The following is a 14046-nucleotide window of genomic DNA, read 5'->3' on the forward strand; positions in this document are numbered from 1 at the left end:
CCGTGGGCTTTTTCTCTGATTTGCCCAACATCGCAGACACCACCTCGTTAGGTTAATCGATGATTATAAATGCAACCGTGTGAATGTAGATACGCGCTAATGTGAAGTTGGCTTCTGTTGCGCCCAATCGTATAGCACCCTTTTTCGTTTTATATAGCGCCACAAATCACTCAGTGTCAAGAGTTTAAAGTAATTAAGAAAACCACGAAGAGGAAAAACGTTTTTTACTGTATACTCAGATACCACTTTTTACTTTTAACTTGTCGTTTTGCTCAGATGTTTGTGTTCTATCAATTCTTTGTTCACGTACAGTAAATGGTGGCGAAAGAAAATTTGAGTAACCTTTTTTTCTGAAGCTATCAAGTGTTAGAAGTTTCAGCGTAACTTTGAATTTGTCACTTTGTAGCACCATAGAGTACCTTATTCAATTCTTAAACGACTTGTAGCTTCTCTTAGTGTTTTTCTCTATATAGTATTTGTTTAATTATGAATTTCTCTACGGCGATATAATACATTTCAATAAAGGCGAGCGGGCTGAAGGCCGGAACCATTTGTTATCGGCTGAGGAAACGTCTCCAGGTTGCACGGTCCATAGCAACGCGTTGTTTCCCGCCATAGAAACAGCGGGATAAACAGCAACAAATAGAGCGCGCGCTCGCCTAGCCGAAGGATCAGCTGAGCTGCAGCAGGTGGCAAAAGTTACACACACCGCAGTGTCTGAATGTGAGTAAGTCTGTCTTTTTCATCATGGGACATTTCATAGAACAATTGAAACATTGTTTTATTGTATATTCTTTTCTTTAAAACACTTTACTGTATTAGTTTAAAAATACATTCTTTTGAATATGACATGTTTCTGATCTGGAATAATTATAGATTTATCCGCATTCACTTCATTGAAACTGTTCGAGTCAAAGTGGCTGTATTTTCGTCCCTTTTCTGTGAATAGCATTCTCAGCATTTTTATTTCCGCATAGTATTTTTTAACTATTAACTACTTTAAAAGTAGTACTAGGGTGCTGTACCGTGTTAGCCATTATGAATGTAGAGTAAAGCCAAGCAAAATGACACCTTTTATTGGCTAACTAGAAAGATTACAATATCCAAGCTTTCGAGGCAACTCAGATTACATCTTGCCTGAAGAAGGGGCCTGAGTTGCCTCGAAAGCTTGCATATTGTAATCTTTCTAGTTAGCCAATCAAAGGTGTCATTTTGCTTGGCTTTACTCTACTTTAAAAGCAAATACTGTTTTTAGAAAATCGGATTTCGTGTATGCGTGACTCGGCTGCACCCCACATAACACCGCCCCGGTGTCAATGAAATAGAAAATAGCAAATTCCACTAAATAATCGTACTGTATAGATTAAATATACACGTGTGCATTGTTACCCTCAGCGACTCGGAAATTAAATATAACGCATTTTTAAATCCCTGGGGACTTTCATCGTCGTTCTCCACATATTGTATCTATCTATCCATATTCTGAAATCCGACAGACATCGTCATGTGCGCCACACGGTAAAAAAAACAAAAAAACACCCCAGCTCTCACTAATAAGGACGTGGTTCAGTGTCAAGAGGCTTCAGCGCCCACTATCACACTGTTAGAATACAGAGTCGCCAGTTAACTTAGTGCGCACACTTTACCCGGAAAAAAATACGAGCGAACATCGCCGACTTTGGAGACAATGACACAAATCATTGTGTACTAGTGACCTATCTAAATAATGAAAACATCAATTCATAAACATCCATCCTTCCTCATAAGCCGCTTTATCCTGAGCAGGTTTCAAGAGCGTATCCCAGCAAGCATAGAGAGCAAAGCAGAAACAATCCCTGGACATGATACTAGTCTATCACAGGACGAACACACACACACTCACCAGAGCCAACTTAACATCATCACCTAACCTACATATCTTTGGACTCTGTAGTTCCTTAAGAACACCCACACAGACACAGGGAAAAGATGCAAACTCTGTGTATGGAGGTCCTGGGATGTAATCCCCAGACTTATTGTTGCAAGGTAGCAGTGCTATCACTGCACCATCAGGCAACCTGTTCATGAACATTTCTGTCTTTATATTGGATGAGCCTATAGATCTCTAGGTCTATAATAATTTAAAAGCTTGTGCACTCAATCATGAAAACAGTTTGAATGATTTTCATGTTTTAAGTTAAGAATGGAGGATCACATAGTGGTTGAAAACCTCATATATAATATTTTGATTAACTCTTACCTCATTCTGGGTGGTTTCTATCCTATGCCTAGTGTTACTGGGATAGGCTCTGTTTATTGTTACATTTACATTTATTTGGTTAGTAGATGTCTTTATCCAAAGCGACTTACAAAAGAGTTCAACATAATCGAGTAAATATCAGTTTCGGGGTCTGTTTTGGAACAAGCGTTACTGGACATGGTTACAAAATTAATCACTACAGGTAAAGGACTCAGAACAAAATACAAGTAAGTTACAACGAAATTCACCAAAAAGAGAGTCTTTAAACACATTGAAGGGGTCAGAATTTTAATCGGAGGTGGGCAGCTTATTCCATCAGCTGGGAGCTCAGCATGAAAAGAGTTTGAATTGAGATTTGATGCCAGTGGATCTGAGTGGTCAGAAAGATTCATAGGGCCACACAAGAGTCTCGATATATATGAGTGCTGACCTGTTGAGTACTCTGTAAGCAACCATCAAGGATTTGACCTTAATACATTCAGTTAAAGGGACCAAATGCAGTAATCTGAAAAGAGGAGTGACTTATGCCTGCCTCAGCTGGTTGAACACCAAACGTGCTGCTGCATTTTGAATCATCTTCAGTGACTTGGTGACACATGCCGGTATTCCTGCCAGCAGAGAGTTGCAGTAGTTCAGACACAGTAAGACCAAAGCCTGAAAAAGGAGTTGTGCCGCATACTTTCAGATACAGTCTGATCTTGCGGATGTTGTATAGAGTGAATGTGCAAGACTGACAGATCACCCGAAGAGGGTCAGTGAAGGACAGTTTGTCATCAATCACAATCCCAAGGTTGCATACTGACTTGACTGGTGATAGCGATAATGAGCTGAGCTGAACACAGACGGGGTGCTTAATAGATGGATCAGCTGGGATAACAAGAAACTCTGCCTTCACCATGCTGAGCTGGAGATGGTGTTCCTTCATTCAGGCTGCAGTGTCAGTGAAACATGCAGAGATTTTAGAGGCTACTGTATGGTCCTCTGAAGGGAATGACAGGTGGAGGTGCATATCATCAGCATAGCACTGATAACAGAAGCAATGGAACATAATGTTAGAGCTTAGTGTGGGAATGTATAGAGAGAAGAGTAGGCCTAGCACCAGTCCTTGGGGCACCCCCTGCCATGCTTTCCTGATACACCCTTGACATCTTTCCTTGTCAGAACACACGGTAGGATATGCCCAAAGGTTAGTACTCAAACCACCTGAGGGCAGTCCCAAGGTCAGAGAGGATGGCAAAGAGGAACGGGTGATTGACCGTGTCAAAGGGAGAGAAGAGTTCTAGCTGGATGAGGAAATGTAATATGTTGGTAGCTCTAGCCAGCCGTAATGTGACAAAGGTAAGTAGACCTGTCTCTGTCCCTCTTGAAACCTGACTTATTAGGATCAAGTGGTCTGTTTGTAGAAGAAAGTAAAAGACTTGCTCTGGTGCCCTAAAACGCTGAACTTGGACTTGAAGGGGAATATTGTGTAAGAGGACAGAGGACTAGAAAAATACTGGAGAAACAGTATTAGTTGGCATGTATTTAATTAAAAAATTACAATTACTACTGCCACTTTCTCCTTTAATTATAATATCGTTTTTATGTTGTACATACTGACATACTTATGACTGCCACTTTCTCCTTTAATTATAAAATTGTTTTTATGTTGCAGGTACTGAAACATTTATGCACAATATGCCAGTGATGTTTCCAGTAGCAGAATGTGTGGGCTTCCACACTTTCTTTGGGAAAATAAGAGACTCCAACATCACATTTGTTATTGACACCTCAGAAAGTATGATCTGCCATCTTGACACCATCAAAAAGCACCTTTGTGAAGCACTGCTGTCAAAAGCCTACAGTTCCAGTAACTCCCTGTTCAATATTATTGGGTTTTCGCATAAGGTAATATTAATTTTTCTGTGATTGTTACATAATATTTTTGTAACCTTAATCTGAACGAATAGGATTTATAATGTGTGTGTTTAGTAGGTGTACTTTTGTCATTACGTGTAAAAGGGGATATTGTAACAGCCCTGCTTTTCTGTTTTTGACTTGTGGGCAGTTTCAACGCATAACACAGCTGTTTTCCATCTGGCTAGACACAAATAAAAGGCTTAGTCCAATGTTTTTGGTACAGCCAGGTGACAGAGTGTGGACGTTGTAATGCATTCAGAGACGGAATGAACAAGACCCACTTAAATATGCAGAAGTGTTTTACATAATTGTTGTTTGCATTCCATACTGACTCAACACATCCTCCCTTTTTTTTTTTTTTACATTCTCTAGGTTACAAAGTGGTGTGACCGTATGGTGACATGTTCACCAAACGTAGTGCTCAATGCAATGGACTGGATACGATCACTTGTCTGTATGCCTGGCAGAGACTTGCTGCAGGCACTAATCGCAGCGCTTGATGATCCACTCTGTCAGGCTGTTTATCTGGTAACAGATGGGCTGCCAATAAACAACCTGGAGGAAACTGTGCAGGTGGTATCGTGCATGTCACAAGGACGTCCTCTTCACATTTTCTTTCTGAGTGAAAAGCATTTTGACCATGATGTTCAAGACTACTTGCACGAGCTGGCTCGATACACTAGAGGGAGCTGTCACCTTATCACTCTTTCTGCAGGAGAAATTAAGCAGGTATGGTACTTGTTATTCCAAAAATACCTGGCAAGTCAATGCACAGGGTTTTATTAAATTCAGGCCCAAAATTCGATTACAGGGTGTAGTTACTTTTTTTTGTAACTTACATATTCTCTCCATGTTCATGTGCTTTTTCTTCTTTTAGTACAAAAAAATGATGTCAACCTGGTTTGTTTTGTGGTGGCTTGGCAGACTTCCCATATCCCTGAATTGGGTGTTCTCCTCTGTTGTCAGTTGGCTTTAGTTTTCTTTATGTCACCTCACTTTTCTCACCATTAAGCATTAGTTCAGAATGGCTGTATAACTTGTAGTAAATGCCCATCCATGTTTTCTTATCCTGCTTAAATTCAAATGAGCTTGGCATGTACATAGTCTAAACAGACAGCACTAGGATCATGGCTGAGGTGAATCCTTGGTAGTGCATCAGTGCATCACATGGCACGTACACATCACACACACACATGCACACTCAGAATTCTAGACCAGTGTCCTTGAGATATCAGCAATAACAACTGTGCTACCATTATGTATATATATATATATATATATATATATATATATGGAAATACTGTAGACATGTGCATACTCTCTGCTACAAAAAAATATTGCACATAGAGTCAATGGCCTGATTTGTATTAAAACAAATGTTCAGAACAGGTGGCAAGCGAGAAAGCAACTATTGTAAAACCAAAGCAGAGATCATTTTCAAAAAGTAATATTGCTACGATTAACGTTAGGAGTGTTCATTTCAAGAAGATAAGGCAGATAAGTAAACTGGGATAAGCTTTAAAGTGGGGAGTCAGGCAAAGAGAAGTGGAGCAGGTTTAAAAGGATTTTACATAATTGCACAGTGGCTTAACTCGAGGCAGTATGGGCAGGGCAGTAGCACCAGGGTCTACTGGGATGGGTGGCCTATAGTAACTGTTATTGCTAAAGGCGTAATATGCTTGCACGGTTGACATAAAATGAACAAATTAATGGTATTATTTCTACAACTCCACAATGCTTATGGTTATAGACCTTTTATGCAGCTTATATGCTTGGTGTAGTACATGTCATTGATGGTGGTTAATTATCAATGATATAATTTAATTCATGTGGAGGGTAGGGCCTAATTTATTTATTTTTTGTTCTAGGACCCATCAAATTCTAGTTATGTCACTGACAGTGCAGGACATGTTTATCCTGAAATTAAGAAGCAGGAAGAAATTAAAGAGAACTCAGCAGTACATAAGTAAGGAGCTGAAAAAGAAGATGCAAAGGGAAAAATAGCAATATAAAGCATTTAAGACTAATAACTCCAGTGCTATCTATAGGGCGTATGTGAGCATGACGGTATCAATTAAATAAGATTTCAGGAAAGCTAAAATGCAGTTAGAGAGAAATGTTATGGAAAAGGCAAAAAATGACCCAAATAGATTTGTTTAGTATTTCAGTAGTAAAAGAAAAGTCAAGTAGGAGATGAATTGTATTAGAAAAATGGTAAGAATGAATGAAAATATACGGGCAATGAAAAGCAAATGAGCTTGACTTGCATTTTTCTAAATGGACCAACAGATGAACCAACAGATGAAGGGTCCATCAGTGCAGAACTCAGTAATTTGGAAATTGTATATGGAGAAGTGCTGCATAGGTTAAGTAGGCAGAGATTTAACAAATCACCAGGACCAAATAGCATTTAACCCTGAGTGATTAAAGAGGCCAGTGAGTGCATATATAAACTACTGATGCTTATTTTTCAAAAATCACTAAGCATTGTGGAAATTCCAAAGTTATAGAAACTAGCAAATATTATCCCATTATAAAAAAGGTAATTGGGCTGATCTAAGTAACTATATGCCAGTAAGCATGACATGTATCATGGGTAAATTAATGTAGGCAATTATTACAGAAAAGATTGAGCAGCACATGTCAAGAATGGGAATTTTAGGGAGAAGTGTGCATAAGTTGAGATGTGGGGGAATGTTTTTCATTAATGTGATGGAATTCTATCAGAGAGATGCATATGATAATTATGTTGATTTTCGGAAGGCTTTTGATAAGGTCTCAGATGAAAGGTTGGTGATCAAAATTAAAGAAGTATGAATTCAGGACTAAGTGTGTAAAATTGTGCAAAAACACAGAAAGCAAAGGACATTTTCAGAATAAGGTGATGTTAAAAGTGGTTGTTGTCCATTTCAATAAATATAAACTGCCCCCTGCTTGCTTCACTTGCCAACCTCACCAACCAGCGCTATGTGCCATTGTGAAGAGGGGGGCCTGAACACACCCTAAGGAGATGCGGTCGCTCCTCCAAAACCCCTCTTAAATGGTGATACAATGGGAAACAAATACAGTTTTTTTTTTTTTTTTTTTTTACCTCCTCTTTGCTCAATCAGCTGCTGGCTTGCTGCTGCTGCCATGCCACGTGATCTGTATCCCGTTTGGCGCTTCAAACGTTTAAAAGCCTGTACAGCAGCTGTCCTTTTGTCTCACTGCCTTGTCTCTCTTCTCCCCCAGACATCCTCAAACTCTATTCGATCTCTTATCGCTGTTCCGTTATTTCACCGGGTAATATATTCTGTTTGTTTGCGCTAATGCGATCTTTACTATCATTTTTTGAGACTTTCTCATTTTCCTACTTCCATTATCTCTAACCTGCTCTGCATGTGTATGGCGCCAACGTTTTTGAATTCTTTACGACGTTCTACTTTGTCTTTATCCTGCCCCAGGCGTGGTTAAATCTCTTGGTAACAAATTCTTCACGGGATGGTCTTTCCTTATTTTCAGAATTTGCACATAGATTATTTTTGTTCTTTTTTGCATTCTTTTCTCTCCAACGCTTTTGGGTCTCTTTTCGATGCGCTGCTCTTTCTTCTTTGCTTAGTCGTTGATGTGTCATCTAGAACACATAAAATTTTTAAGAGCTGAGAGTACAGGAAGTGTGTCTGCCAAAAGCATTCCAACAACTGAGAGGTTAGATGACAGTGGTCTTGTTTAAAAATGGTTGTAAGTAGGGCGTGACTTGCAAAGGTCACCGTCTCACAGGACTTGCTTCCAAAGGTTGTAAGTATGAAGTGATTTGACCGTCTCGTGGAACATGAAAGTGTCTCTCTTCTCTGTCTCTCTTTAAAAGATCACATCTCGTCGCAGGAAAAAAAAGCCTTGTCTCGTTCAGTTTTTTTTTTAAAACAGAGAGATAACTTTGATAAGAATATAAATAACAAGCTGGTTAATTTTGTTGATGATACTAAAGAAGGTGTAATGGCAAATGGAATGGGCTAAATTTTTATATAGGGACAGAATTCAGACTTGGGCAGGCTTTTGGCAAATAAAATTTAATATTAGTAAATGTAAAATCTTATACAGTTCATCCATCCATCCATCCATTTTCCAACCCGCTGAATCCGAACACAGGGTCACGGGGGTCTGCTGGAGCCAATCCCAGCCAACACAGGGCACAAGGCAGGGAATCAATCCTGGGCAGGGTGCCAACCCACCGCAGGACACACACAAACACACCCACACACCAAGCACACACTAGGGCCAATTTAGAATCGCCAATCCACCTAACCTGCATGTCTTTGGACTGTGGGAGGAAACCGGAGCCCCCAGAGGAAACCCACGCAGACACGGGGAGAACATGCAAACTCCACGCAGGGAGGACCCGGGAAGCGAACCCAGGCCCCCAGATCTCCCAACTGCGAGGCAGCAGCGCTACCCACTGCGCCACCGTATACAGTTCATAGAAATGATAAATATTATATTTAAATACACAATAGGAGCTTTGAAAGTTTAAAGTATATCTTATGATCTAGGAGTCATAATGGACACTCCACTATCCACATTCAAACATTGTCCAGAACATTTGTAGTTCAGGAAAATGAAGATTAAGGGGTGACATGATTGAATTGCTTAAAATTATCAAGATAATTAGTACAATGTGTCCCAGCTGTTACTTTGAAATTAATTCTTCAACAAAAACACTGAGACACAGATGGAAACTTGTTAAGGGCAAATTTTGCAGCAACATTTGAAAGGTTTTCTTCACACAGAGAACTATAGACACATGGAATAAATTACCAACAAGAGTGGTAGGGAGTGCCGCTTTACAGACCTTCAAAACTTTACTTGGTGTTATTTTGTAGAAATTAAGTGAATAGGACTGGCAAGCTTCTTGGGCTGAATAAGTTGTTCTTGTCAAAATTGTTTTAATTTTCAAAACAATTATTTATTGTCTCAGAATGGGTTTATGATTGAGTGAAAAGCATTTGGATGGACAGATCAGATATACTGGGTCTATTCATGATGGTGGACAATGGAAGATTCTGTGCATTGTGTTGTGAATTTACAGAGGTAGTGAATGGTGTTCTATGACAAATTTAAAGATGCACTGTGCAATTGCTTCTGCAGGGAAATTACAATCTAAGATGGGTGTGGAAATACTGTATTTGCCATCCCAGAATTTCCTGCATTTCAGAGAAAGGGCCCACGGACTTAGCTGATAGCAATTAGGCATTCCTGGAAGATGGTACCCATGTGTCATGAAACATTGCACTGTTGGGAAATGGCATGAGGCAGGCCTACAACAAAATGTCATACAAGTGAGGACAGGACCTCCTTGATGTACTGCAGCATAGGTAAATGGCCCCAAAAAAAAAGCAGTGCAGGCAACTAAATACTTTAGATACGTTGACATGTAGATGGAAAATGGATAGTCCTGAGGACTTCATTTTTAATGCAAACTACAAGGAGAATTAAGTAAACACGCAGGGGTGAAATACCAAAATAAATACAGTATAAGAACACCTAGGGTCCAAGTTTAAACACAAAGCCAAAAAGTCACACAGACATAAAAGCCGAAAGTCCTAAAATGATTTATCCTTTCCTTCATTTCACTCATAAATCATGTTTTAACACAAATGTCTAAAGCTGGTTACCAGACTGTGTACTTCGAGGTCTTTTATAATTGTGTTATGATGATGTCACACACCACAACCACTTGAATAGCAATATCCAAAAAACAAAATGGCCACCTCTATGACTACACTAAAAAAAATGGTGGCATCAACAAAGAATGAAATTATCTATGAGTATGTGAGTAAGTTTAGTTTCAAGTAAATTAAGAGCTCATGGCCTTACATGGGGCGGCACGGTGGCGCAGTGGGTAGCGCTGCTGCCTCGCAGTTGGGAGACCTGGGGACCTGGGTTCGCTTCCCGGGTCCTCCCTGCGTGGATTTTGCATGTTCTCCCCGTGTCTGCGTGGGTTTCCTCCCACAGTCCAAAGACATGCAGGTTAGGTGGATTGGCGATTCTAAATTGGCCCTAGTGTGTGCTTGGTGTATGGGTGTGTTTGTGTGTGTCCTGCGGTGGGTTGGCACCCTGCCCAGGATTGGTTCGTGCCCTGTGTTGGCTGGGATTGGCTCCAGCAGACCCCCGTGACCCTGTGTTTGGATTCAGCGGGTTGGATAATGGATGGATGGCCTTACATGTGGCACAGTGGTTAGTGCTGCATCTTCATTGATTCAGAGGCCTGGTTTCAACTTCTGAGCCACAGTCACTGTCTGCATAGAATTTGCATGTTTTCCCAGTGTCCATGAAGGCTTTTCTCAAGGTACAATATTTTTCCTATGACATCCTATAAATGCTGTAAACTCACATTGATCCTGTGTAAGTGTAGGTGAAGGTGTGAGTGTGTCCAGAAGTTGACCAGCTGGTAGCTCTGAAATGCTTCTGAGTGTGTGTGTATGCATTGAACATTGCTCAGCTATTGACAAACTTGCTGAATTTAGTAGAAAGTCATGTTGGGTGCCTGTCCAATCAGTATTGAACACAAAGTAGGAATCAGACCTCAACTGAAGCCCAGTCTTAGATAGCATATGTTCAACCCCACAATGTGTCAATTTAGAGCCAATGACATAACTTAAGATGCCTCAAATGTATTGCCGTTGTGTTTAAAGGCACAGGAAGTTGCACACATGTAAAAACAGTTAACATTAAAAACAAAATATCATGTTAAAAAGACCTGATGAACAGAAGATCATTATCTAAGTAAAAGCCAAAATACATACATATTTATTCTGTGCGATGAACTGGCATCACTACTGTTTGTCGTAATAATGTAAAACTAATTACCCTAATGATAAGCCTTCTTTGTTACTAAGCCTTTATATTAAAATATCCTAATATCAGTGCAGTATATTAAATACAGGATGTTCTTACCTTCTTTATTTATATTGTCCCAGGTGATTCCTACGTACACCTCTGAATGTTCAAACACTGGGCCTTTCTACTCAGATCTGAAGTACTGTAGTGCAAAGGCAACAATGGCACCCTGTGTATACATGGATTCCCATCAGTGCTGCTCTGGCCAGGTTTGCAGCCCTTGTCATGCCACTAGAAGGTAATGTGTTCCACTGCTGAACATTTTGTGAACCATGTCAAATGATTAAATATACCTTGATGCTGAAAGCATGGCCACTTTGTTACTTGTGATTCTTTTTCTTCAGAGTTTATCAGTTGTGTCCAGTCAGTGTGTGTGAGAATGCTGACTTCATAGAGGGTTCTTTGGACTCAAGGCACTTGGCAACAGGCACTCAAGTTCTTGCAAGGCGAGAACCAGATGGGTTCTACTACCTTGGAAGTATAAAGCAAGAAATTGAGGTAAGCTGTAAATTCCGTATTGTTAAATTCTAGAACAGTCAGATTTCAAGTGTCCACTGGTAGCAATGAGAAAGTGTGAGAAGGTGTTGCACAAATGATTTGAGAAGAGCTGTTTTGATGCCATTACCCTACCTGTATCAGTTATGTTACAAAAATAGTGTAATCAAGACAGTCTAAGTTATAATGCATGAAAAAAATAAACACACACTGCTAGCTTCAAGTGTCTTTGAAGTTGTACAACTATACCTTAGAGAATATTAATTTCAGAATTCAATATGTTGGTGATCACCTGTTTATGAGTACTGGTATTGTTTTCAGACTGCTACTGCATCTGTACTGTACATACATTATACATACAGTATATGTATAGTACATATACATCCACTATCTAAAATTGCTTTATATAATTCTGGGTCATAAGGACTGAAGCGTGTTTCAGTAACATTGGGGACAAGGTAGAAACCAACCATAGATGGGGTGCACACATACACAACTATTCATATTGATCTCGCTGCGAGCTGCTAATTAATCAAACATATTGTATTTGTGATGTGGGAGGAAAACTGGAGTACTGTATTGAATCCAAAAAGGCAAAGTTCTAGTACATTAATACATCACTTTTGTGTGTGTGTGGATGCACAGCACTTCTTCTTCAAGGATCCAGTATCCTGGGTTTGAATACCCAGCCTGGTTGCTGTCTATGTAAAATTTGTCCAGTGCCACTAAGAGATGTTCCAGCCTCCTCTGACCTTAAACTAAATTAATTATTTTCATATATATACTGCTCAAAAATTAAGGGAACACTTAAATCACATATTAGATCTTGATGAATTAAATATTCAAGTGGAAAATCTTTACTGAGTAATACCGTGCAATTTGTTGAAAACAAAATGGCGTAACAATGGTCAATGGAAACAAAAATCGAGGGCTGAATTCAACATGACACTGAACATAAAAGTCAAATTTGAAATCACAGGCTGATACAACTTGTGGGAATTTCATCAAGGTAAGTGATAATGTGACTCAGTAGTGTGTATGGCACCCAAGTGCCTGTATGCACTACCGACAATGTCTGGGCATGCTCCTGATAAGATGGTGGATGGTGCCAAGGGGGTCTCCTCCTAGGCCTTTATCAGGGCATCTGTGAGCTCCTGCAAAGTCTGTGGCGCTACTTGGTGGTGCTGGATGCATCTATACATTCTTGGTTCTCAATAGGCCTGGGAAACGAGCAGGCTAGTCAATCGCATCAATACCTTCATCATCCAGGAACTGCCTACACACTCTGGCCACATGAGACCAGGCCTTGTGCTGCTCCAGGAAAAACCCTGAGCTCACTGCTCCAGCGTAAGGTCTGACAGTTTGTACAGAAACATGGACACCAGTAGTCAGCTTTAGGTCATTTTGTAGGGCTCTGGTAATGCTCATTCTGTTTAGCAGATACCGATCCTGCTGCTGTGTTGATGCCGTTCTACGGCCCTGTTGAGTTGTCCTCATGTAATGGCATTTCTCTTTGTATCTCCTTGATGCCCTTGAGTCAGTGCTGGGAGACACAGCAAACCTTGCAACAGCACATACAGATGTGTCATCCTGGAGAAGATGGACTACCTGTGCAACCTGAATCAGCTGCAGATACCGCCTCATGCTACGAGTAGTGACAAGGACACTAACAAAATGCAAAACTATATAGGAATTATTCAGGAAGGATAAGGAGAAAGCAATTGTGTGGGACCACCAACTGCAAAAACCATTCCCTTTGTAGTGGAATTGTTGTCACTTTCATTTGCACCAAAGCAGGAGAAGTTGATTCACAATTGATTATGCTTCTTAACTAGACAGACTGATATCCCTGAAGCTTAATTGACTTGGTGTTAGACTGTGATGATTAATTTTTTCTTCAGTACATACAGTATTTATATATTAGGGTGGTCCAACAAAAAGTTCTCCTCAAGACTAGTTTTATTCCTTATCATATTTATAACAAAAACACAAAATTTTAATAAAAATAAACAACATTTAGATATAGCCCCATTTGGCAGTTTTTATTTCACCTGAACTGAACAAAAGAGAACTGTTCCATACTTGCAGGACAACAACATTATTACTGCCATTCATTAAGTTGTACAATTCTTACAATGGTTTTCAACCAGTCAAAGAATAAACAGTTTCTGCTTCTCATCCATTGTCAGTATGTCATTGCACATTTCGATGAGACTTTGTATTCCTCTTTCAGATGCGTCATTCACTACCATCATGCATGTCAACAATTCACAAAATTTGGGGGGCAAAAGTAGGTTTACAGGTTGCTGGTAAAAGACCTGCAGGTTATGATTATTACAATAGCTTTATTAACTTAAAAAAATGTCACAATGACACTGTGCACTTAAGTACAATTTCATAAGAGCTCAATTTTGTGGCCTTGCGTACTCACAAATTTAAACCGTAAACCTACTTTTGCCCACCCCTTTTTATATATACACGGGTATATAGATTTATATATAGGGTAATTATTGAAACAACATCTGCAGTGTACTGTG

General features: G+C 39.8%; 1 protein-coding gene across 1 annotated transcript; it reads left to right on the top strand.

The window, feature by feature from the left end:
• The first annotated feature begins 638 nt into the window (after positions 1-638).
• c2h11orf16 (chromosome 2 C11orf16 homolog) lies at positions 639-11661 on the top strand. The gene is made up of 5 exons (XM_051923718.1): positions 639-723; positions 3894-4126; positions 4511-4867; positions 11095-11252; positions 11359-11661. The coding sequence occupies exons 2-5, from the start codon at positions 3908-3910 to the stop codon at positions 11543-11545; spliced, it is 921 nt and encodes a 306-aa protein (XP_051779678.1). The 5' UTR covers positions 639-723; positions 3894-3907; the 3' UTR covers positions 11546-11661.
• Positions 11662-14046: the final 2385 nt, after the last annotated feature.

The sequence above is a fragment of the Erpetoichthys calabaricus genome, chromosome 2 (genome assembly GCF_900747795.2).
Source record: "Erpetoichthys calabaricus chromosome 2, fErpCal1.3, whole genome shotgun sequence".
NCBI lineage: Eukaryota > Metazoa > Chordata > Cladistia > Polypteriformes > Polypteridae > Erpetoichthys > Erpetoichthys calabaricus.